This window comes from Pteropus medius, unplaced genomic scaffold (genome assembly GCF_902729225.1).
Source record: "Pteropus medius unplaced genomic scaffold, Ma_sr-lr_union100, whole genome shotgun sequence".
NCBI lineage: Eukaryota > Metazoa > Chordata > Mammalia > Chiroptera > Pteropodidae > Pteropus > Pteropus medius.
This window is the reverse complement of record NW_024350319.1, coordinates 2,529,789-2,555,913: the sequence shown is the minus strand read 5'-3', so window position 1 is coordinate 2,555,913 and position 26,125 is coordinate 2,529,789. Positions and strand designations below refer to the sequence as shown.

At 31.9% G+C, this 26,125-nt stretch overlaps 1 protein-coding gene and 1 pseudogene across 1 annotated transcript in view; both read left to right on the top strand.

The window, feature by feature from the left end:
- Window positions 1-26,125, top strand: part of DNAI4 (dynein axonemal intermediate chain 4) — an 82,780-nt gene that overhangs the window by 37,062 nt on the left and 19,593 nt on the right. The window contains 4 exon segments of the mRNA XM_039838521.1: window positions 8,284-8,439; window positions 11,622-11,816; window positions 22,674-22,882; window positions 25,415-25,501. Of these exon segments, the coding sequence (XP_039694455.1) occupies window positions 8,284-8,439; window positions 11,622-11,816; window positions 22,674-22,882; window positions 25,415-25,501 (647 nt within the window).
- LOC120583392 (uncharacterized) lies at window positions 19,014-19,132 on the top strand (annotated as a pseudogene).

Genomic DNA, 26,125 nt, shown 5'->3' with positions numbered 1-26,125 from the left:
AGGAAGGGAAGAATACAGGTGTTCAAGGAAATCTCTGTCAGGACACTAGCTGACCCAAAGCTAAAAACCAGTACTTCTAAGATGAACATGACAGAGAATACAGACTATAACAATAGTTTTGAAACAGCACAACAAACCTTGAGGAGAGGAAGAATCAAATTTCCAGAGTTACCAAATTGTCATATGATATCATATATCAAGGATAAAAAGAAACAAAGTATGGCCCATTCAAAGAAGAAATTAACAGAAACTCTGCCTGAGGAAGTACAGACATTGAACTTACTAGACAAAGACTTTAGATCAATTGTGTTAAATATGTTCATAACACTAAAGGACACTATGGACAAAGATCTAAAGTAAACCAGTAGAATGCTATAAAAAAATAAAAAATCAATAAAAAGATAAAAATTATGAAAAGGAACCAAACAGAAATTTTGTAGATTAATAGTATAATAACTGAAATGGAAAAACTTGCCAGAGTTTTCAATAGCAGATTTGAGTGGGCAGAAGAAGGAAGCAGCAATTTTTAAAGATAAGTCAACTGAAATGATCTAGTCTGAGGAGCAGAAAGAAAAAAATGAAGAAACATGAACAGAGCCTGAAGGACTTGTCAGGTTCCACCAACCAGACCAATATATACAAAATGGGAATTTCAGAAAGAAGGAAGAACAGATAAAGGGGCAGAAAGAATATTTGAAGAATGATGGCCAAAAACTTCCTAGGTTTGATAAAAGACATAAACCTGCACATCCAAGAAGCTCAATAAACTCCAAGAATGATAAACACAAAGATATCCACACATTTTGAAACACATCATCAAACCATTGAAAGACAGAGAGTTTTTAGAGCAGCTAAAAAAACAGGTGACTCTTCACATACAAGAGATCTTCACTAAGATTCCACCGAGCAAAAACCTTGCAGGCCAGAAGTCAGTGGGATGACATACTTTAAGCGCTAAAAGAAAGATACTGTCAACTACTAATTCTGTGTCTTTCAAATAATCCTCATAAAGGAGAAATTAAATTGAATAACAAAATTAAATATATTCTCATGAAGGAGAAATTGAAACATTCCCAGATAAACAAAAGCAAGGGAATTTAGCATAGTAGAACTGCCTTACAAGAAATCCTAAAGGGAGTCCTTCAGGCAAAAATGGAAGAAACACTAGATTCAGAAACATGAAGATATAAAGAATACTAGTAAAGGTAACTACATGGGTAAATACAAAAGGCAGTATTGTAATTGTGGTTTATAACTCCAGTTTTTTTGCAATATTTAAAATGCATGAAACAATTATAATTCTTTGCTAATGGGTATACAATGTATAAAGACATAATTTGTGACATCAACATATAGTGGGTGGGATAGAGGTATATTGGAGCACTTTTGTATGCTAATGAAGTAAGATAGTATTAATTCAAAATAGATTGTTAAAATTTTAAGAAATTAATTGTAATCCTCAAGGCAACCACACACAAAAAAAAATAACTTTAAAATTACAGAAAAGATGAGAAAGGCATTAAAAAAATACACTATAAAAAGTCAGTTAAACACAAAAACGACAGTAATAGAGAAACTGAAGAACAACAAAGATATGACATAAAGAAGATAAATAGAAAAATGGCATAAGTCCTTTCTGAACAGTAATTACTTTAAATAAATGGATTAAACTCTCCAATTAAGAGGCAGACTGACAGGATGGTTAAAACATCTAAACATGATCCAACAATATGCTGTCTAACAGACTGCCTTTAGCTTCAAAGACACAAATTATGTTAAAAGTGAAAAGAAGTAAATAGTAACCAAAGAAAGTTAAGATGGCTTTACTAATATAAGACAAAATAGACTTTAGATAAAATTGTTACAAGAGACCAAGAACATTGTATATTGCTGAAAAGTTTCAATCCATAAAGAAGATATAACAATTATAGATATACATGCACTTAACAAGAGAGCCCCAAAATATATGAAGCAAATATTGACAAAAGCGAAGGGAGAAATAGTTCTATAATAAGAATTGAGACTTCATTACCTCTCTTTCAATAATGGACAGAACAATTAGATTATCAACAAGAAAGTAAAGGACTTGAATAACAGTATAATCTAGATATAATCTTCCATACTAAAACAGCAGAATAGACTTTTTTCTTCTACATTTCACATGGAAAACTCTCTGGGATACACCATTACGTTAGGCCACAAAACAAGAATTAATAAAATTTTAAATATTGAAATCTTCCAAAGAATCTTTTCTGACCACAATGTAATGAAACTAAAAATCTATAACAGAAGGAAAACTGGAAAATATACAAATATGTAGAAATTAAACAACACCCTTTTAAACTACCAGTGGGTCAAAAAAGAAAGCACAAGGGAAATTAGAAAATACTTTGAGATGAATGAAATGAAAATATAACAAACTTATGGGCTATAGTGAAGTAGTGCTTAGAGGAAAATTTATAGCTACAGATACATTAAAAAAGAAGGATCTCAAATCGTAACCTAACTTTACACCTTAAGGAACTAGGAAAAGAAGATAAAAATAAAACAAAAGCTATTAGAAGGAAGAGAATAATAAAGATTAGAGTGGAGGTAAGAAAAATGAGAATAAACAAAAGAGAAAAATCAATAGAATCAAAAGTTGGTACTTTGAAAAGATAAATAGAATTTACAAAACTTTAGATCAACTAAGAAAAAATAAGATAGAAGTTGCAAATTACTAAAATGAGAAATGGAAGCGGGGACAGTACTACTGTCTTTGCAGACATAAAATGGATTATAAAGGAATACTATGAACAATTGTATGTCAGTAAATTAGATAACTAAATGAAATAGACAAATTCCTAGAAGCACACAAATTGTGAAAACTGACTCAAGAAGAAATATAAAATCTAAACATGTATAACACGAGACTGAAGTAATAATCAAAGCCTTCCAATAAAGATCTGAAGACCTAATGGTTTCACTGGTGAATTCCACCAATCATATAAAGAATCAACACCACCAATCCTTAAAAAAAAATTTTCCAAAAAATAGAAGAGAATACTTTGAAGCTTTTGAGCCCAACATTACCTTGATACCAAAGCCAGATAAAGACATAACAAGAAAACTACATACTAATATTACTTATTATTATTTAAAACCTTCAACAAAATACTAGTAAACTGAACCAGCTGCATAATAAATGGATTATATACTATATATCAAGTGAGATTTACCCCAGCGATGAGTGATTCAACATACATAAACCAATCAGTATAATACACATTAATAGAATGAAAGACCCCACATGTTATCAATTGATGTGGGAAAATTATCTGACAAAAAATCCAACATAGTCTCATGATAAAAAACATTCAGCAAACTAGGAATAGAAGGAAATTTCCTCAACTTGACAAAAGGTATTTATGAAAAACCCACAGCTAGCATTATATGCAACGGTGAAAATCTGGACATTTATCCTATAAAATCAGGAACAAAATGAGGATGCCTGCTTTCTCGACTGCCATTCAAAATTGCACTAGAAGCTATAGGCCAAGCAATTGGGCAAGGAAAAGAAATAAAAAGCATGAAGTTGGAAGAGAAGAAATAAAACTATCTCTATTCACAGATGATATGATATTTTTTGGAGTTTTTTAAAATTTATTTTTCAATTACAGTTGGCATAATATTAGTTTCGTGTGTAGAACGTAGTAATTAGATATTCATATAACTTACAGAATGATCACTCTAATAAGTCTAGTACCCACAGATAACATACATGATCTTAAGTATAGAAAATCCTAAGGAATCCATACAATGACTATTGGTGCTAATAAATACAGTAAAGTTGTAGAATACAAAATCAATACACAAAATTCAGTTGTATTTCTATACACTACCAATGAACAATCCACAAAAGAAATTTAAAAAATAATTGCATTTGTAACAGCAGCCAAAATAATAAAATACCTAGGAATGAATTTAACCAAGAAGATGAAAGACTTTGATAACTACAAAACATTATGAACTTCAAAAGAGTTTCACTGTTTTTTATTTTCTCTCCCCTTAGGTGGGGCAGGATGGCTCAAGTGTGCTGGCGCTAGGTATTTCCCTTCCCTCAGGTCATTTAGGCCCTTAATAATACCCTAGTAGGTTTCTTCTGGTTATCTAGTTTCCCCTGAGGGCACACCTGGTTAAGAAGATAAGAGTGCTCTGGTGTATTTAAAAATGGTTCATTTTCCTCTTCCTCTGCCTGAACCATGAGGAGATTTTTTTTTTTTCCTGTGACTTACTGTAGGAATCTGGTTATATTCCTGGAGTTAAAGCTCACAAAATGTAGGGCTTCCCTATGACTGGACACCCTGGAGTTTTAACTCTCAGACCTGTCCACAGTCTCCAACCTCCAACCTCCAGCAACTCATCACACAATTCAGATTTTCCTACCCCAGCATTGATTCCCACAGTAGTTTCCACTCCTGAATCTCTGCTCCAATAAGCCACAATTCCCTATATTTGCTTGCCTGTTCATCTCTTCAGTCTTGGGGGCAGCAGTTTGCCCTGTGTCAGTATCTCTCTTTCAAACCCAAGATGAGTTGTTAATTTTCCAGTCTGTTCAACTTTTCACTTGTTCGTAGGACAGAATGGCGACTTCCAAGCTCCTTAACTGTGAAACTAGAAACTGCAAGTCTCATTTTCTTAACCTGAGGCTAGAATACTCAGGTGAATCTGCCAGATTCTTCTTTGTATATAGCTTGCCTTTACCATTCTTAATGTAGTTCCTTTCAATAGGCCACCTTAGATAAGGTGAGAAAACTCATTTCCCTGCACAGACATTTTCTGTTAGACCCTACTCCTGAAAGCTGCAGAGAAGCCATGATGGATAAAAAATATAGAGCAGCCCACTCACCGTGACCATGTTATCACTGAACATTCGGTGCCTAGCTTGTCAGCTGCCCTCAGTGGGTTAAACTCTATGTTTCCGAGCATATATTTATGCTCTTACTCTGTATTTTCCTTGTAAGTGGCTCATGTAAACTCAGAGAAGCTGAAGTCAGACTATGGACCAGACTACTCTGATTATCTTCTCCTGGGAATCCTAATCTACCAGTGGTGATTTTGTTTTCTTCTTATCCATCTGTGGTAGTGTTTGCTATTCCAGTTTTTGAAACTAGACAATATGTTGTAAAAGTATACATATGTCTGAGAGTCTTACATAGGGTTCTCTAAGAAGAAGCCTCTGAGAAAAGGACTTGAGTGTACATAATTTAATTTGGAGGTTGTCTTAAGAAATATTGGTAAGGGAGAAAGCAAGTGAGACAAGAAAGGGTAGGCAGCCAACAAAGTTTATATTATTTTTCAAATTACATCTCCTAGAGAACTCTGTAAGCCAGAGTTATCTTACCATGCTCCAACTTTCTAAATCATTGTTTGAGGGTGGATAGGCTTGTGAGTTCCTCAGCACTTGTGGCCTAATTTGTGGACATCCAAGTGGCCTTTGTAGCCAAAGAAATGCAGGTGCTAGCAGTTCGATATTGGCCAGTAAGATGTAACACAGAGTAGATATGGGTAGAACAACAGCATCTGCCACAGGAGAAAAACCTTTAAAACAGCAAGGGAATGACCAATCCAAAAGTTAGGAAAAGTGGGTACTTCTGTTGGAGGTAGCTAGAAGAAAGAAGGCTATGATAGGAGAGTGTTCAGGCGGCCTCTAAGCACCTGGGGATGTTTGATTTTTTTATTCTGGCTGGTAAGTACATGGTATTAATTTTTATACTGCACATGTATGTGCTATATACTCTTCAGTGAATGGTATAAATTTCACAATAAAAATTTTATTAAAGCAATAAAAGATACTTTATACTAAAGAATTTAGATACAGATCAAGTAAATATTAAGGTTTTATGGATCAGTAAAAATCATGTATCTTCATACTAATTTTGTATGAGACTGAAAGATTCAAGAGTTAGGGAGATGGAAATCAAAATATTACCTTTATTACTGAAAAAGTTAATTGAAAAATGTAGCCTTAAATCTGCAGCTAGGTGGACTTTCTATTTCTCCCCTCCAGAATAGATCTTACCAACAGTAGTTGGCACAGATAGACAAGCACAGATCCCTGTAGGAGTGAGAGCAGACTAGGGTGCATGCTTTCTGCAAGTGAGCAGACCTAACATAAGAAGCCAGAAGTGGCTGAACTGCAATTCCTGCTAAACTCTCTTGTGAGATTAGTTACTTCTCTTTCCCTGGTGATGAGTGAGTGAAGGACATAGGCCAGAAGTGTTAATTTAGCTGAAGTTCTCTCTGTAAAGATTCATAAGAAGTGAGGAAAAAATTTCTCATTTAACAGTATACATATAGTAATTTATGATAAAAGTGGAATTTCAAATTAATGGATAATTCAATAAATGTATTAATGTTCTTGGCTAACTTTTGAAAATACAATGAAATCCTACAGTGTTGTAGATTTCATAAAATCAGTTTGTTTTCTATATATATTATACAACAATAAAAAGTCTTTTATAAAAGTGTATGATATGAGCTCATTTTATTTAGAATATACATATGTATACAAATACATATATGTGTGAATATGGAAAGACATACACCAAAATATTAGCAGTCATTATCTCTGGGTAATGGAAATACAAGTCATTTACCTTTTTTTGTTTATTTGTTTATAGTGATTATGTCTTATTACTCAGCTAAAGAGTAAAATTATTTTTCCGTAAGTGTTATGTAGTCAGTTGCTATACTCTTATAGTCTGAATTAAACTGATAGAAACAACATTTTAACACTTATAAAAACTATTTAGGCATATCTTAAACCCCAAAATGCTCAAAACACAGGTATAGATGGGCATACTTTTTCTGATACTAGTTAAAATAGCTTTCTTTAATAGTATATAACAATACAAAATTGGGAGGCTGCAATCATTAATTATTTATTATTCCATCTTATACATGATATATATGGCATGTGGTTTGAGATTGTCTATTTTTTAGATTAATTTATTCAAATAAACAAATATAACAATGGTGGTGAAGTAAAATTACCAATGTTATTTGTTATCTTCAAAGAAGAAAATTTGAAATCACCCTAACATTTTAGATTGCTTATTTATAAAGTGTATTTATTTATGTAGCAAATATTTTATTAGTGCCATGTAACAATATATTCCTATATGCCCAACTTACTAAACTTTCAGTTAAAGGAAGAAAAGTTTAGGTAATTCAGTGTTCAAAGATATAATTTCTTTCTATGGTCTTTTACTTCATGAACATGGAAATTCTTTCTAATTCAGCAAAATGTACTAGGTATTTATTCTGTGTGACTTTACTAGATAATATTAAATTCAATAAGATAGAAATATTATTATGAAATGTGAGTTAACATTCCTATTAATTGAAACTCTTGTTAAACATTAGAGATCCTTCATTTTACATTATGAAAATAAAGTTCTAACAATGAAGTAGTTGCATTTATTAGATCCAGATGCTGTTTTTATTTTCAAGGAAAGGAATACTTTCTTAAATCACTGTACTTTAACTGAAATAAAGTAAGTTTAGCATGTAAGAATATATTGTTACGTGGTCATTGATAAAATAATTGCTTTGTAAGCCATTTATTGTTACATCAGCAATGAAGGGGTGGGAATTTTTTTTTTTTAATTTGGAGATAAATACATTTATCCGATTTTTGGAGACCATTGTTATATTGGCTTATTTTCAAGAGAAGGTAATAATAATACTGCTCTACAAATTTTTTGAGAACAGAGTCTGTCATTTTCTCAACTTATGTATGATCTTTTCACAAGTATATAGAAAATGTTTCTTGCTAAAAATAGAATTAGGTAATTATAAATAAAAAGTTTTGTAGAATATAACATGTTATATGTTAACCATAAGTAAAGTAACATTAAAATCTTGTTATAACATGGTTGTCTGGGTCCAAATCAAAGAAGCCCTGTATTAAAAGACTGATTAGATCATGCTGCACCAGCTTGCAGTATAGGTGAGGAAGGTATGGGGATTAGAAAGGAAAATAAAAAGTGAGAATAATTTGGAGCTATCACTAAAACATTAAGGTGTTTGTAGATACTGAAAGTGTGATGGCTAAGGATTTCTTAAGGTTGTTTCATGATTTTTTTTTTTCATTTTTATCCACTTCTGCGATTGTTGTAAAACTACTTTTTTTTCTAGACAGTATATATTCTTATCTTAGATTTTGCCATAATTAGTTATGTATAACCTAAATATTAGAATTTTCTATAATGTAACTTTTACCTTTCTGCCTCTATTTAGGCATAATGGCTACTACTTGGGATTTGTATGATTCTTATAATGCTCTGGAACTTTCATCTGTACCAGTAAAACAATCTACAATTGATTCAAGTAGTAAAGCAAATGTGCCTTCTAAAGATCGGGACCAAAGAGGGCCAGGAAGTACTACAGACAAAAGTAAAATTTCATTTATTTCATTTTTTTTTGAATGAAGTTTTCACATAACATTTTAAATAAATGTTTTTTTAGCAGTTACAATATTTTCTTTCAATGGAACATGAAAAATATTTTTGTGTCTATATTCATGAGAGATTTGTTAAGAATTTTTGTGTCTATATTTTTGAAGGATATTGGTCTGTATTTTGTTTTGTACTTTGTCTCGTTTTGGAATACTAACTTCATAAATTGAATTAGAAAGTTTTCCTTCCCTCTCTATTTTCTGGAAGAAAATATGTAGAATTCGTGTTAATTCTTTAAATTTCTGGTAGAATTCTCCAGCAAAATCATCTGTGCCTGGAGATTTTTTTTGCAAGGGGATAGTTTTTACAATTACAAATTCAATTTCCTTAAATTTTAAAATGTGTTGGATAAGTTGTAGTTTGTATTTTTAGAGTAATTGCTTAATTTTATTTAAGTTGTCAAGTTTATGTATGCAAAGTTGTTTGGCGTATTCCTTTATTATCCTTTTGATATCGACAGGGTTCGTATTATCTCCTGTTTCATTCTTGAATTTGGTATTTAGTGTCTTTTCTCTTTTTGTTTTTGTCTGTTTTACTGGAGCTTTGTTAATTTTATTGATCTTCTCAAAGAACCAGCTGTCCATTTCACTGATTTTTTTCTAGTTTTCTGTTTCCAATTTCATTGATTTCTCTTCATATCTTTCCTATTTCCTTCCTTCTGATAGCTTTCAGTTTATTTTGCTTTTCATTTTTCAGTTCTTGAATTAGGAGCTTATATTATTGATTTGACACTTTCTCCCTTTTCAAATATACAGTTAGTGCTATAAAATTTTCTCTCAGCACTGTTTTAACTGTCTCCAAAATTTTAATATGTTGTGTTTTTATTTTCGTGAAATTAAATATTTTTTTAAGATTTCCCTTAAGACTTCCTCTTTGACACACAGATTATTTAGAGGGTATTTTATAGATTCTAAGTGTTTAAAGTTGTTCTGTTATCTTTTCATCAGTAATTTCGTTTGATTCTATTGTAATTGGAAAACACACTATGATTTTTCTTTTTTTAAATGTGTTAAGGTTTGTCTTATAGTCCAGAATATGGTCTATCATGATATACATTCCAAGGGCACTTGAACAAAAGATGTATTTGGCTGCCATTGGGTGGAGTGCTATATAAATGTCAAATCAGATGTTTTCGATTGGTGTGTTCTTGGGTTCTTTAATATCCTGAGTGATTTCTGTCATTATTACAACAAATTTTAGATTTGTCTGTTTCTCCTTTCAGTTCTATAAGTCTTTTAAAATTAAAAAAAATTCTTTTATTCAATTACAATTGACATTCAATATTATCTTAGTTTAAGTTATACAGCATAGTGGTTAGACATTTATATAACTTATGAAGGAATTCTCCCGATAAGTCTAGTACCCACCTGGCACCAGACATAGCTATTATAATATTATTGACTATATTCCCTATGCTGTACTTTACATCCCTGTGACAATTTTGTAATTGCCAAATTGTACTTCTTAATCCCTTCACTTTTTACACTCAACTCCCTAACCCCACTCCCATCTGGCAGATACAGTTTATTCTCTGTTAACTATGAATTTGTTTCTGTTCTGATTGTCTTTTTCTGTCTTTTTTTGTCTGACTTATTTCATTTAGCATGATACCCTCTAGATCCATTTATGTTGTTGCATATGATAAGATTTAATTCTTTTTTATGGCCAAGTAATATTCCATTGTCTATATATATATATATATATATATAGACAATGGAATATATATATATATATACACCACACTTTCATTATCTAATCATCATCTACCAATGAACATTTAGGTTGCTTCCATATCTTAGCTATTATATATGAAATGTCTTTCTTTATCTCTTGTTATAGCCTGTGTTTTAAAGTCTATTTTATCTGATAGAAGTATTGCTACTCTGGCTTTTTTTTTCACTTCCATTTGCATGAAATATCTCTCTCTGTATTTTACTTTCAGTCTGTGTGTATTTTGATTTGAAGTGGGTCTCTTAAAGACACTATACGTGTGGGTCTTTTTTCTTACCCATTCAGCCACAGCATGTCTTTTGATGGGAGCATTTAATCCATTTACATTAAAATGATTATTTATAGACGTTTAGTTATTGCTTTATTGTTATTCATATTTATGTTCTTGCCTCTCTCTTTCTTGTTAAAGAAGTCCCTTTAATATATCTTGTAATACTGGTTTGGTGGCGAAGAACTCCTTTAGTTTTTTTTCTTGTATGGAAAGCTCTTTATCTGTCTTTCAATTCTAAATGACAGTTGTGCTGGGTTGAGTAATCTTGATTGTAAATCCTTGCTTTTGAATATTTTGAATATTTTGTGCCAAGACCTTTTGGCCTACAAAATTTCTGTTGAGAAATCAGGGGATAGTCTCTTCTGGGAGCTTCCTTGTAGGTAAATAACTGCTTTTTTCTTGCTACTTTAAAGATCTTCTCTTTTTGTCTTTAACCTTTGGCATTTTAATTATGATGTGTCTTGGTGTGGGACTCTGGGTTCATCTTGTTTGGGACTCTCTGAACTTCCTGGCTAATCTACTGTTGATTCTATATAATTTTGTCTTCATTTCAGTTATTGTATTCATCATTTCTGACTGGTTCTTTTTTATGGTTTCTATCTCTTTGTATGCGTTCTCACTGATTTAACCTATTCTTCCTCGAAGTTCGTTGAGTATTCTTATAACCAATGTTTTGAACTCTAAAGTAATACATTTTCATGTTTTTAATCCACTTAGGTTTTGATAATTTGTTACAGCATTAATAAAAAATTAACACAGTGGTGTAATAGTCCTATAAAGCAATAATCAGATCAGACCTTCATCTAAAGACTGATAATCTTATTTTAATTGAAATAAAAATGTATAGAGATAAAAATTACCTCATGAGGTTATCTTTGCTTATCTTCTGAAAACTACATTTTTTGAGTGATTAAGAATTTCAAAATGAGGTAATATATGTATATCTTGCATGTGCTTGGTACATAAAGGATATTCAATGAGTATCTATTGTGGTTGTTGAGTACTGGAAGAAAACAAATAGTAATGACAAAATGTCATTTTTAAAATATTTAGAATGCATGAATCATGTAATATTATTTGGATTATTTTATCATTACATCATTTTCTGTGTTTTACAGATAGTGAAGCTAGTTCTCTAATGGATATAGAAAATGTAATTCTGGCTAAAATGCATGATGATGAAGAAGACCACTCAGATGCAATATTTAAATCTGAAAAGTTTCATCAGGACTTATTTTTTATGGAACGAGTTCTAATGGAAAATATATTTCAGCCAAAACTTGCAGCTTATCGTCAGCTTCCTGTTTTAAAAGGTATTTTTAAAAATAATCACACTTAAACAAGCTCAAATAATTTTTAAAAATTTAATAGCGTTATTAATTATTTTTAAATGTAACATCTACACTAGGTTATCACTTATTAGAAGATATGTTTATGTAGTTTTCAGCACTAAACAAGAGAGTAGCAGTAGAATTTAGGTTAGAGATTCCATAATAAGAGGTAGTCCCTTATATTCAAAACTTCATAAGCATCTGTGGCTCCTTTGTCCCTGCATTGAATTATTCTTATTCAAACTTCCTTTCTATTGCCCATGATACTTTCCAGGTTCTGGCTTTTATTACCTCTTCCTAATTTTATCGCAGGGTCATTTTTCCTGTTTTCATTGCTAATATCCCATCTCATGTGTTCTCAGAATATTTTGAAGGGTTCTAGAGATTATCTAATTCAACCATTCAATATTTTAATGAAGAAAATGAAGGCTTTAGAAACTTTCTAAGGTTACATAGTCTATGACAAAGCTAGGCATCCAACCAAGGTCTTTTGATCCCATTCCAATTCTCTTTCCATTCTGCCATCCTGGCATGTTGATATATCATAAACATAGGTTTGAACATGGCATTTAATTGCTAAAAAAAAATCATCAGTACCTTCTCATTGCCTAGGATAAATTACAAACTTCATATGTATTGTACAAAGATATTTGCAGTCTTGCCACAGACTACTTTATCTCACTGTATTACTTCAGAAACCCTAAAACTTAGCTGTATTAGGCTTACAGAACCCCAAACAGAACCTAAACGTTCCTGCCTTATGTACCTTTAGTTAGAATATGCTTGACAGTCAGTCCACTCTTGTACCCATCTCATCTTTGCCTATTGTATTTCCAGCTTTCATGTAAGGGCAAACTCCTTCATGAAATCTTTCTTAATCCTTCAGGTCAAAATTGAATTTATGTATGCCTACAGCAAAAAAATTAGGTTACAAAATAACATGTGTAACAAATAGTTGTAAACTTTTTGCGTACATACATCCAAGAACATAAAAAAACAATGTTCTTTCTCTCATATTAGGTTGATATTTAAAATTTTTCATCATATATGTAAACTTTCATCCTATATTTAAAGTTATAAGGTTGAAATTTACTTAATACTATGCATTTCGACATTTTAAAAACAAAACTGTTGGTAGATTACTTCTTTAAATATATCTAAGAAATAGAAATATGATACAAAAATTTTTAATGAGGTAAGATTTACATACAATGAAGTATAGATATTTTAACTGCAGTTTGAAATATTTTGAAAATATATAAGCCAGTGTAACTAATACCCTAATCAAAATAGAAAATATATCCATCAATCTCATATGTTTCTTTATGTTGTTTTCCAGTTAAACCTTACCCCCCATAGAAGGCATTGACCTGATTTCTCTCACCATAAATGAATTGTTTTAGTATATCATATAAGTGAGTTCATATAGTAAGCATTTTTTTATATCTGGCTTCTTTCACTCAACATAATTATTTTGAGATTTATCTAGGTTGATGTGTATATAAGTAGTTCACCTTGTTTCCTGAGTATTATTCCATTTTATGAATATACTATAATGATTTATATGGTCATTCACTTGTTGATGGATACCTGGAGTGTTTCCAGTTTTGAGCTATTATGAATAAAGTTTCTATAATCATTTTTGCATGTCTTTTTGTGGACATATTTTTAATTTCTCTTGGGTAAATACCTAGAAATAGAATTATTGGGTTATTTGGTAAATGTATGTTTAACTTTTTTAGAAACTGCAAAATATCTTTCCAAAGTACTTGTACGATCCCACAGGCAATGTTCAAGAGTACCAGTTTCTCCACATTCTTGATAACACCTGATGTAGGTAATCTTTTTAGTGTCCTAAAAATTAAACATGATGAATACTTGTTCATGTGCTTTCATTTTGTAATTTGTATATCTTCTTTTGTGTAATGTTTGGTCAAGTCCTTTGATTATTTTAAAACTGAGTTGTCTTTTAAAAATCAAGTTATAGGAGCTTATTTTATATATTCTGGATACAAGCTCTTTGAAAGATACATTGCGGCTATCATTTCTAACTTTATGGCTTGCTAATATATATGTCTTTTGACAAGCAGAAGTTTTAAATTTTGGTGAAGTCTTATCTACCAGCTTTTTCTTTTGCAGTTAATGCTGTCCACGTCCTCTCTAAGAAATCTTTGCTTGCCTTAAGGTTGCAAATATCTTTGTCTTGTTCCTGAACTTAGAATGAAAACATTCAATATTTCATTGTTAAATATGATGTTAGATGTAGTTTTTTTGTAGGTGCCTTTTATTGTTTTGAAGAAATTTCCTTCTCTTTCTAGTTTCCTAGACAACTTTAAAGATAAATGGATATTAAATTTTGTCAAAACTGTTTCCTACAACTATTAAAATGATCATACATTTTATTCTCCTTTAGTCTGTCAATGTGGCCAGTTTCATTGCTTGATTTTCAAATGTTAAAACAAATTGAATTCCTCTGGTTATACCTCACTTGGGTACATTGTGTTATCCTTTTTATATATGGGCGAATTCAATTTTCTAATATTCTGTTGAGAACTTTTGCAACTGGGTCCATGCAGCATATTTTTTTTGTAATTTTCTTTCCCTGTAAAGTCCTTGAAAGATTTTCTTATCAATGTTATGATAGACATATAAAATAAGTTTTGGAAGTCTTCTCTCATTCTCTATTTTAAAAATATTATATATTATTTTCCTTTAACTGTTTGATAAAATTTACAAGTGAAATCATCTGGAACTGAGTTTTTTTTATGGGGAGTTTTCAAATTACAAATTTATTTTTTTGACAAATATAGGGTTATTCTATTTCTACTTGTGTCAGTTTTGGTAATTTGTGAGAAATTTACCTATCTTGTTTATGTTGAAATTATTTGCATAAAGCTGTTCATAATATCTTCTCCTTAAATTCCATCTCTTAATATCTGTAGGATTTAGAGTGATATCTTCTATTTCATTCTCGATATTGGTCATTTGTGAATTTTCTCTTCTTTTTTATTATTCTAGTTGGGCCTTTTTCAATTGCATTAACCTTCAAAAAACATTACCTGGCCTTGACTTTCTCAATTTTTTGTTTGCTTTTTAAAACACTTCAGTTATTTCCATTTTTACATTTGTGTTTTTCTTCTACATTGTGTTTATTTATTTTTTATGCTTAAGATGTTTATTTATTTTAAAAAATTTAAATTTATTTATTTATTAATTATTATTATTTTTTTTATGGTGACGAAATCCAGAAGTTTCAACTGTATACTTTAACAGTAAGGTATATATATATTTGCACTGTGTGTTCACCTCCCATGGTTAGATTCGTTTCTGCCATCACATATTTAACCCCCTTTACCCCGTCTACCTAGCCCCTTTTTCCTCCTCCTGCCCTCTAGTCTATTACCACTAGTCTATAATCCATGTCCATGAGTCTCTGTTTGTTTGTCCTGTTCCTTTGTTGCATTTAGGTTTATATCCCACATATAAGTGATATTGTGATTTTCAACTTTTTCTATCTGGCTTATTTTGCTTAGTATGGTTATTTCAAGGTCCATCCATGTTGTTGCAAATTTTAGTATTTCATCTCTTCTTATGGCTGAGTAATATTCCATTGTATATATGTACCACAGCTTCTTTAGCCAATCGTCTGTCGTATGTCCTGGCCACTGTGAATAATGCTGCTATGAACATTGGTGTGCAAATATCCTTTTGGATATGAGATTTCAAGTCTTTGGGGTAAATACCCAGTAGAGGGATTGCTGGATCATATGATAGATCAATTCTTAGTTTTTAGAGGAACCTCCATACTGTTTTCCATAGCGGCTGTACCAATTTTAGTCCCACTAGCTTCTTAAGATAGAAAGTTGGATCACTGATTTCACATCTTTTTTCTTGTCTAAGACAGGCATTTAATACCATAAATTTATCTATAAATTTATGCTATTATATATTTATCTATAAATACTGTCTTAGCTGCATCCCGCATATTTTGATATCCTTTGTTTTTAATATTATTCTGTTAATAATAATTTCCTATGTGGGTTTTTCTTTGGCCCATAGTTTAGTTAGAAGTGTGTTGTTTAATTTCTAAGTTTTGAGTAATTTTTTAGCTATCTCTTTTTTATTAAATTCTAATTTAACACTGGTGTGGTGGTCAGAGGATATATTGTATATGATTTCTATCCTTTGAAATTTATTGAGATTTTTTATGTCCCAGCATATGGTGAATGTTCTATACTCAAGAAGATTGTGTATTCTGTTGTTATTTGATGTGGTATTCTTTAAATGTTAATTATGTCAAATTGGTTAATAGTATTTTTCAAATTTTTTATTTTTATTGAGTTTTTCTTGATCCAGTCTATCATTAATGCGAGAGTAATGTTAAAATCTCTAATTATGATTATTGATTTGTTTATACTTTCCTTTAGGTTTATTAATTTTGCTCTGTATATTTGAGAGCTTTATTTATCAGGTACATTTAAACTTAAAATTGTTCTGTCTATGGATGCTACCCCTTTTTAAAATCATTATTTATACTTTTATCATTAGGAAATGCCTAAATTTATTCTGGTAATATTCTTTGTCTTGAATTTTAATTTGTATTATATTAATATAGCCACACTAGCTTTCTTATTGCTATTATTTGTGTGGTAGATATTGTTCCTTTTACTTATAACATTTTTATTTTGTTTAATGTGTATCTGTTGTAAACAATGTATATTTTGTCTTTATTTTTTTACTCAGTCTAGCAATCTCTACTTTTTTGAACTTTTATCTCTGCCTTCTCAACTTAGCTAGATTACTGTATTTTGCTCCACTTACTTCCTGGCACTGTGGTCAAATAATTGTACTAGGCTGAAAGTGAGGTTAACCATGATGTTCACAGTTGTGCAATGCTTATTGTTTAATGCCTGAAAACAGTTACCTCATGTTTCAATTCCAGTTTTATATTTATTTATGGTAGAAGGGCAAGTCTAATACAATTAATCCATAATGACTGGAAACCTACCATAGCAATGTAGAATCCATCATTGGTCATTTTAAAATAATGAAATAATACTTCTGCTTTTAGGTATAATGTAGATAATTATGAGACCACAGGACAGGGAGATTATTATGAGACCACAGGACAGGGAGATTAATTGTAGCAGAGTATGATCTTTTGCTTATTTGATAACACATAGTTAAGAGCTCAGAGAGGCTGAGGTGACTAGAATTGGTGAGATAGGGAATCAGATAAGAGGGAGCTATGCAGAGGAAAAACTGCATAAATATGTTATTGAGTCTTTGTTAGGGTAAAACTCCAGAAAATAAGTAAAGAACAACCACCACGGAGTTATAAGATAAACAAGTCTCACAGTTCACACAGGACTGGGGGACATTTGAATTCTGACTGGCAATAGGGAGAGACCCTTAACATTAAGGTTAGACTAACCCTAGAGTAAAGGCTAGTCTAAGACCACCTTCCCTCAACAAACAACCCTTTAGGAAAAATCTTAAACAATTAAGATCTGAAAGTATGTTAACTGCTTCCAAAAACAATCTTTAACACAGTATAAAGGAAGAAAACACAATCCAGACTTTCAATACTGTAACATTTACAATGTCCAGCATCCAACAAAAAAATTACTAGTCATTTGAAGAAGCAGAAAATTGTGAGCCACATTATGTGAAAAATCAGTTAATAGAAACAGATGAAAAGGTGGCCAAGATTGTGGAAAATCAGATAAGGACTTTTAAAAAGCTATTATACCTAGAATAGTCAATACAATATTGAAGGAGAAAAACAAAGTTTGAAGATTGGCACTACCCAACTTCAAGATTTATTGTAAAGCTATATTAGTTAAGACAGTGTGGTTATTAGTGAAAGAATAAACACATAGGTTAATGGAATGGAATAAAGAGTTCCCAAATTCATCCACATAAATATAGTCGATTGATCTTTGACAAAAGTGGAAAGGCAATACAATAAGGTAAAGATAATCTTTTCAACAGATAGTACTGGAAGAATTGGACATTTACAGGCAAAATAAAGAATTTAGACACAGACCTTATACTCATCACAGAAATTAACTAAAAATAGATTATAGATTCAATGTAAAATGCAAAACTATACAACTTCCAGAAGACAACACAAGACAGATCTAGATGACTTTGAGTATGGCGACGGATTTTTTGATTTACCACCAAAGGTATGATCCATTGAAAGAAATAATTATTAAGTTGTACTTCATTAAAAACAAAAAAAACAAAAAAACAAACAAAAAACTGCTTCATGAGAGATATTTTCAAGAAAATGAGAAGTCAAGTCATAGACTGGAGAAAATATTTGCAAAAGACATATCTGATAAAGGACTCTTATCCAAAATATTCAAAATCTCTTAAAACTGAACAATAAGAAAACAATGTGATTTAAAAATAGCTAAAAATCTTAACAGGCACTTCACCAAAGAAATATACAGATAGCGAATAACTATATAAGAAGATGCTCAATATCATATGTTATTAGGGAATTGCACATTAAAACATTAATGAGACACCATTAGCACTTGTTAGAATGCCCAAAATCCAAATACTGAAACTATCAAATGCTGACAAGGATGTGGAGTATCAAGAATTCTCATTCAATGCTGGTGAGAATGCACAATGGTTCAGCAGCTTTGGCAGATAGTTTAGCAGTTTCATGCAAAACTAAATATACTGTTACCATATGGTCCATAATAGTACTCCTTGGAATTTACCCAAAGGAGCTGAATAAATATATCCACACAAAACCTGCACACAGATGTTTATTAACAACTTTATTGATAATTGCTAAAACTTTGAAGCAACTAAGCTGCCTTTTAGTAGGTGAGTGAATAAACAAATTGTGGTATATATAGACAATGGAATATTATCCAGTACTGTAAAGAAATGAGTTATTAAACCATGAATGGACACAGAGAAAACTTAAGTGTATATTACTAAGCAAAAGAAGCCAATTTGAAAAGACTGCATAATGTATGTTTCCAACTGCATGACAGTCTGGAAAAGGCAAAAGTGTGGAGACAGGAAAAAGATCAGTGGTTATCAGAGATTAGAGAGTTAGGAAGAATGAATAGGCAATAGCAATAAAACTATTCTGTGTGATACTACAATGTTTAAATCCATAGAATGTACATCACCAAAAGTGACCCCTAAGTCTACGGCCATGCCACCCTGAACAAGCCTGATCCTGTCTGATCTCGGAAGCTGAGCAGGGTCGGGCCTGGTTAGTACTTGGATGGGAAACTGCTTAGGAAGACCAGGTGCTGTAGGCATAAAAAATATAAAATAAGGGAGTGTAAACGGAGAAGGTCCTTGCAATCTGTAAGATCAATCAAAAGTTGCCTCACCTAAAAAAAAATCATTATTGCCCAAAGTCCATAGTTCATAATGTGAACTATGGACTTTGGGCAATAATGATTTGTCAATGTAGCTTCATTGACTGTAACAAAGGTACCATTAGTACAGAATGTTGATTTTAGGGAAGGCTGTGCATATATCTGAGTTTTAGTATACTTTGCAGTGAACCTAAAATTGCTCTAAAAATAGTCTATTAAAGAAAAAGCTATTTAAAATATGCTTAAGTATTTAAAAGAAAATAAGAATATGAGAAAAGTAATGAAAGCTACGTGTAAAACCAAAAGAAATTTCTAGAGCTGAAAAATACCATACTTGAAATAAAAAATTCACTGGATGGGCTTAAGTATACTGAAAACGGCAGGTCAGTGAACTTGAAGACAAAGCAATAGGAACATTCTAAACTGAAGTACAGAGGGAAATAAAGCTAAAAGAAATAGAGGCTCAGTGATCTGCGTCTCAAGATCAGTCATGTGATTTAACATATATATAATTGAAATTGTAGTAGAGTAGAAAAGAGAGGAGGAGCAGAAAAATATTTGAAGAAAGAGTGGCTAAAAATTTTCCATACTTGAAAAATCTTTAAGCCAACAATTACAAGAAGCTTGATGAAACTAAAGCAAGATAAACACAGTAAAAAACACATTGAGAAATATGGTAAGTAGTATGTCAAAAAATCTTAAAAGTTGCCAGGAAAAAAGACATTACATTCAGGGAAGAAAGCAAATAATGCCCTTATTTCTCAATAGAATCCAGAAGAAAATGCAATGACATTTTTACTCTGCTGAAAAATTCTACACCTATACAAAATATTTTCCAAAATTCAATGTGAAATAAAAACATGTTCAGACAATCAAAAGCTGAGAGAATTTGTTTCCAGCAGACCAGCATTGCAAGACATATTAAAGGAAGTTCTTCAGGCTGATGGAAAATAATAATAGAAATTAGGATCTACACAGAGGAATGAAGAGTGCTAGAAATGGAAAGTGTGAGTAAAAGTAAGAGACATTTCCCACCATTTTAAATTTCTTTAAAGATAATTAAATTGACAAGATGGTTCTAAATTTTATATGGCAAAGCAAAGGACCTAGAATAACCAAGTCAATTTTGAAAAAGAATGAAGCCGAAGGACTTACCCTCCCTGATTACAAATGACTTACTATAAAGCTACGGTAATCAAGGCAGTGTGGTATTTGTCTAAGAATAGACATAACAGAATAGTAGGTCCTGAAATAATCACAGATCTATATGATCAATTGATTTTTGACAAACACGCTGAGGTGATTCAGTAGAAAAAGGCTGATTTTAAATAAATGGTGCTGAAACAATTTGGATAATGGATCCTGGGGTGACAGACTCCAAGGAGTAGCACGTAATCGCCAAGAAAATGTAGGCATGTGTACTATAATGGACAAAGCAGTAACCTGCATAATCTGATTTGCAGAGGTCTATGGCATTAGCTATTTGATCATGATATCCTTAGAAGATAAATAGGCAGGTGGTATATTAGTTTGCTAAGGCTGCCATAACAAAATACCACAAATTGGGTGGCATAAACAACAGAAATTTACTTTCTCACAGTTCTGGAAACAGGAAGTCTTAGATCAAGGTTCCAGGAGGTTTGGTTTCTTCTGAGACCTCTCTCCTTGGCTTGTGTATGATCACCCTCTTAGTGCCTCTTTACGTGGTCTTTTCTCTCTGTTTGTGCATACATTGTGTTTCTCAGTATGTCTAAGTTTCCTCTTCTTATAAGGATACCTGTCATATTAGATTAGGACCCATATTAATGGCCTTATATTAATTTTATCACCTCTTTAAAGTTCTTGTCTCCAAATACCATTACATTTTGAGGTACTGGAGGTTAGGGTTTCAGTATATGAATTTTGGGAAGACGTAACTCATCCTGTAACAGGCAGTCTCTTTCTAAATTTTCACTCGATCTGTGTGAGCGAAACAGTTCTAGGTCAAGTGAACAAAAGTGTAACTTGAAATACCAACATAAGTCATACCCCCTTAACCAGTTCCTAGACTTGAGCCAGAACTATAGACCCAAAACTTCTTGAATGAAATCTGGGTCCATTTCAGAAGTTATCTCAATTCACTGCCAAAAATATACACTGTTAATATTTTCCCCAAAGGTCCCAAAGCAAAGTCTTTGCTTTGGGGAAAAGGAAATAATCAGAAATTTTAGGGATTACTGGACACTGGCTCTAAATTGACTCTAACTCCAGGAGACCCAAAACATCACTGTGGTCCACTAGTCAGAGAGTAAGGACTTATAGAGGTCAGGTAATCAACGAAGTTTTAGCTCAGATCCATCTCACAGTGGGTCACTGAACCCCTCCTGTGGTTATTTACCCTGTTCTAGAATGTATTCTTGGAAGAGAAGTAATCCAGCAACTGGCATAATTCCCACATTTGATCCTTGACCTGTGGAGTGAGTGTTATTATGGGAGGAAAGGGCTCAGCAGAAGCCACTAGAGCTGCCTTTACCTATGAAAATAGTAAATCAAAGCAGTACACATTTCTTGAGGGAATTTGGAGATTAATTCTATCGTCAAGGACTTGAAAAATTCAGGAGTCTTGATCTCACTACATCTCCGATTTAACTAATCTATTTGGCTTGCATTGAAAATACATGAATCTTGGAGAATAACTGGATTATTGTAAACTTAACCATGTGGTGACGCCAATTGCAGCTGCTGTTCCAGATGGGGTTTCATTGCCTGAGCAAATTAATATGTTCTCTGGTAACTGGTGTGTAGCTATTAATATGGTGATTTTTTTTTTTTTTTTTTTTTTTTAATACTTGTTGCAAAAACCACCAAAGCCATTTGCTTTCTGCTGGCCAGGCCAATAATACACCTTCACTGTCCCACCTCAGGGGTATATCAACTCTTCGGCTTTATGTCATAATTTAGTCTGCAGGAAAGTTTCCCTTCAATAAGACATCTCACTGGTCCATTACATTGATGATGTTATGCTGACTGAACTAGTGAACAAGAAGTAGACTTATTGGTAAGACATTTGCATGTCAGAGGATGAGTAATAAATCTGACAAAAATTTCAGGGGCCTCATTGAAATTTCCACTGGTCCAATTGTGTGGATTATGTCAAAATACACCTTCTAAAATGAAGGATAAGTTGTTGTATCTGGCCTCTCTTACAACCAAAAAAGAGGCACAATGCCTGGTGGACCTCTTTGCATTTTGGAGGTAACATATTTCTGTTGCATTTGTTGCATGACTTAACAAGCTACTAGCTTAGAGTGAGGCCCATAACAACAGAAGATTCTGCAACAGGTCCAGGCAGCTATTCAGTGTGTCCTGTCACTTGGGCCGTATGAACCAGCAGATCTAATGGTGCTGGAAGTGTCAGTGGTAGATAGAGATGGTGTTTGGACCCTTTGGCAGGTATAGGTATAGAGGACAACAATCTTTTTATTTGGTTTGATTTTAGAACCGGAACCTGAAGAGCCTGAAGACTTTTTAGAAGGTGAAATACTTGAAGAGGTAGAAGAAGAGGTTAAGAAGGAAGAAGAAGAAGAAATAGAAATAGGTGCAGAACAATCAACAATACCAGCCAATTTGGAACGACTTTGGTCCTTCTCCTGTGACTTAACCAAAGGCCTTAATGTGAGCAGCCTTTCCTGGAATAAAATAAATCCAGTAAGTTATTGAATATTTCTAGCACTTAAGGGCAATTGTCAAGTACTAATGAAGATTTTTACAATTGACAATTCTGTTTCTAGCATTAGGGCAATTGTCAAGTACTAATGCAGATTTTTTTTTCTCCGATATTAGGCAAGGTATTTAAATTGACATAACTCCCAATTTTAAAATGCCTCTAAAACAAATTCATGTTTCTAAAAGGGGAAAATGCAAAGAGAAAAATGTTTTTCTCCTTTAATATAAAAACACTATTTTTATTTTAGGAGATGTACTTGGGACATGACATACCCTGACTCCATATCAGATATTGACAAGTGAACTAGAAGATAGTATATAATTGACTTATTTTAAAATATATTGAACTCATGTACCCAATTTTGTATTCTCCTTAAATTAATTATATTCAGAAGTATGTATTTCATTCAATGACCCTACAAATGTGCAAAAATAATTTTGAAATTTTTAAAAATATTATTACCACTACTAATAGATAATACTTAAATAGCACTTACTATGTACCGGGCACTATTATAAGCATTTTACTTGTATTAACACAAAAACTCTATGAGTTAGGTATTAACTTCCCCATTATGTTGATGAGGAAACTGAAGCTCAGAAAGGATAAATAACAAGCCCAAAGTTACACAACTGGTAAGTGCAACAGCTAGAATTTAAACCCAGACATCTGCCTCCAGATTTCTTGCTCTTAACTATTGCACTGCTAAAAATCATCTTGGCACAAATTAGCTGAATCATCAAACTGAGAGAAGGTATGTTTGCTTGTAAAAAAGAGATGATTATAGAGTAATGAGGTTTATTTTCTCCTGGGGTTTATAAATTGTTTCTGAAAACAATTTATATCAACTAGTGATTCCCAAAAAGTGTTGTGTAATAGCAGTATCTTTGGAATAAATATTTAGTGTATTTTTAAAGTGGTCAAAACTAACTTGTTTCTTTAGACTATATTGAATGTATGTTTAAGAATTAGCCTTATTATTTAATTGCTACACCTTATAAGATACTCTGTGCAAACATGATAGTTGTTATGATTATTAAAAAGCAGACCTGTAATTGTTGTTGAAACCTAAATAACACATTATTTAAATTATATTTATTATTTTTTAATAAAATAAAATACTTTCTTTATAGATTTTTCTTTGTAAAACTATATTTGAAAACATCTTGTAGATAAGTGAGATTTAATAAATCAATAACTAATAAATAGATGAATCATATTTAGAAACTGAATATACTAGTATTTAAAAAATTAATATGTTGCCATTGAGATTAAAATTAAATGCTTGCGAATGAAGCTAAAAATATATGACAGATGGCATCTATCATATTTATTAATTTATTCTATAAATATTTATTGAACATTTCCTCTGTGCCAGGAACTTTGTTAAGGCACTGGGAATACAGTAGTAATTTAGTCATTCATAAACCCTGCCCACATAATAGTTATCTATATACTTTAATAAGGAAAATAAATAGTGCTGCGGGAGCACATGAGAGAGGCTCATGCTTCTTAGAGGAAGTGGTGCCTATGCTGCGTCTAGAAAAGATGAATAACAATTTGTCAATGCAGAGTATAAAGGGTGGTGGTAAAGAGTGTTTTAAGGCAGAGGGAATTGATGAGAGATGATGTTAGCTTGAAAGTAAGATGATGGCAAGAAAATATAATAATATATTTTCTATAAAGGTATTCTGATTACAAAGAAGAGGTTGTTTGGTCAATCATTATACGCTTGTCTATATGTACTTATATAAGCATTTCTTTAAATGACTTCATGTATTAGTGAGCTCAATCTGCCATAACGAGATACTATAGACCAGGTGGCTTAAACAACAGAAATTTATTTTCTAATAGTTCTGGAGTTTGGGAAGTGAAGGGTCAAGGTGCCAGTTGATTTGATTCTTGGTGAGGGCTCTCCTCCTGGTTTGCAGATGGCTGCCTTTTTTGCTATGTCCTCACATGGTAGAGAGAGAGAGCTCTGGTGTCTCTTCTGCTCTTTATAAGGCCACTGATCCTATTGGATTAGGTCCCCACCCTATGACCGCATTCAACTTCAATTAACCCCTAAAAACCCTATCCTCAAATATAATCACATTGCAGATTAGGACTTAAATGTTTGAATTTTGGGGAGTAGACACAATTCAATCCATGGCACCTGTCTTTAATTAAAATGTCTTCTATTTTACATTTAAAGTGATTAGGTCATTTTCAAAAACCTGTAAGATATTACAATGTAATAATACAATCTTGGAAGATTATCTTAATATTTAAAAAAAACGTGTTAGCAATTAGTTCTTTTTGGGTACTTATTCTTTAATCTGAAAATGTGATTATTATTATAATTGCTTAGAAAGATGGAGCTATAGAGCAAAAATAGATGGTATACTGGTTTTTTTTCTCTCAATTGAAATGTTATCATAATTTTTAACAGTTCATCAATATGCATCTTTATTCATTTGCCAATATTTGTATGCCATCTTTTCTTATTTTAAATGTATTTTTCTGGTTTTCAGGACCTTTTGGCTGTTGGTTATGGGCACTTTGGATTTAAAGAGCAAAAAAAAGGATTGGCTTGCTGCTGGTCAATAAAGAATCCCATGGTAACCGAAACAGGAATAAGACATTTAATTAAATGTTGGCATAATTCTTATAAAGTGGATAGTTGTGTGTAATAATTAAAGTCAAGAAAAGTTTTTCAAGCAAGATTTTATTTCCTTTGGTTTAAGTAAGGACAATTAAAATTTGTTCTTGTTGCTATGGGATAAAGAAATTCATTCAATAAATATTTTTTGAGCATCTACGATGTGCTGTTAGATCTGATGATCCAGAGCTAAACCAGTATTGTTTATCATGGCTAATTATAAAGAAGAATGGATTTGCAAATGAAAATCCTTTGGAAATTATATGTTTCATTTTATATTGGATTGTTTCTTAATATATGAATAACTCTTTATCACCTTATAAGATAGATTTCTGCCATCCTCAGTAGATATAAAATAGATTAATATGAACCTCTTATTGCCATGGATTTTTCAAAGGAAATGAATACGAGTCAGTCATGTTTTTTGTTTTTGTTTTTGTTTTTTGCTCAGTAGCCCTAGTCAATTTGTTATTTTAATGCTTTACATTTAGTTTTAATTTACAACTGAAATGTAAAGTGGAAAACTTAGAAAGGGATCAGAAGAGCACTGGGATTATTTATAAAAATAGAGTTTTTATAAATA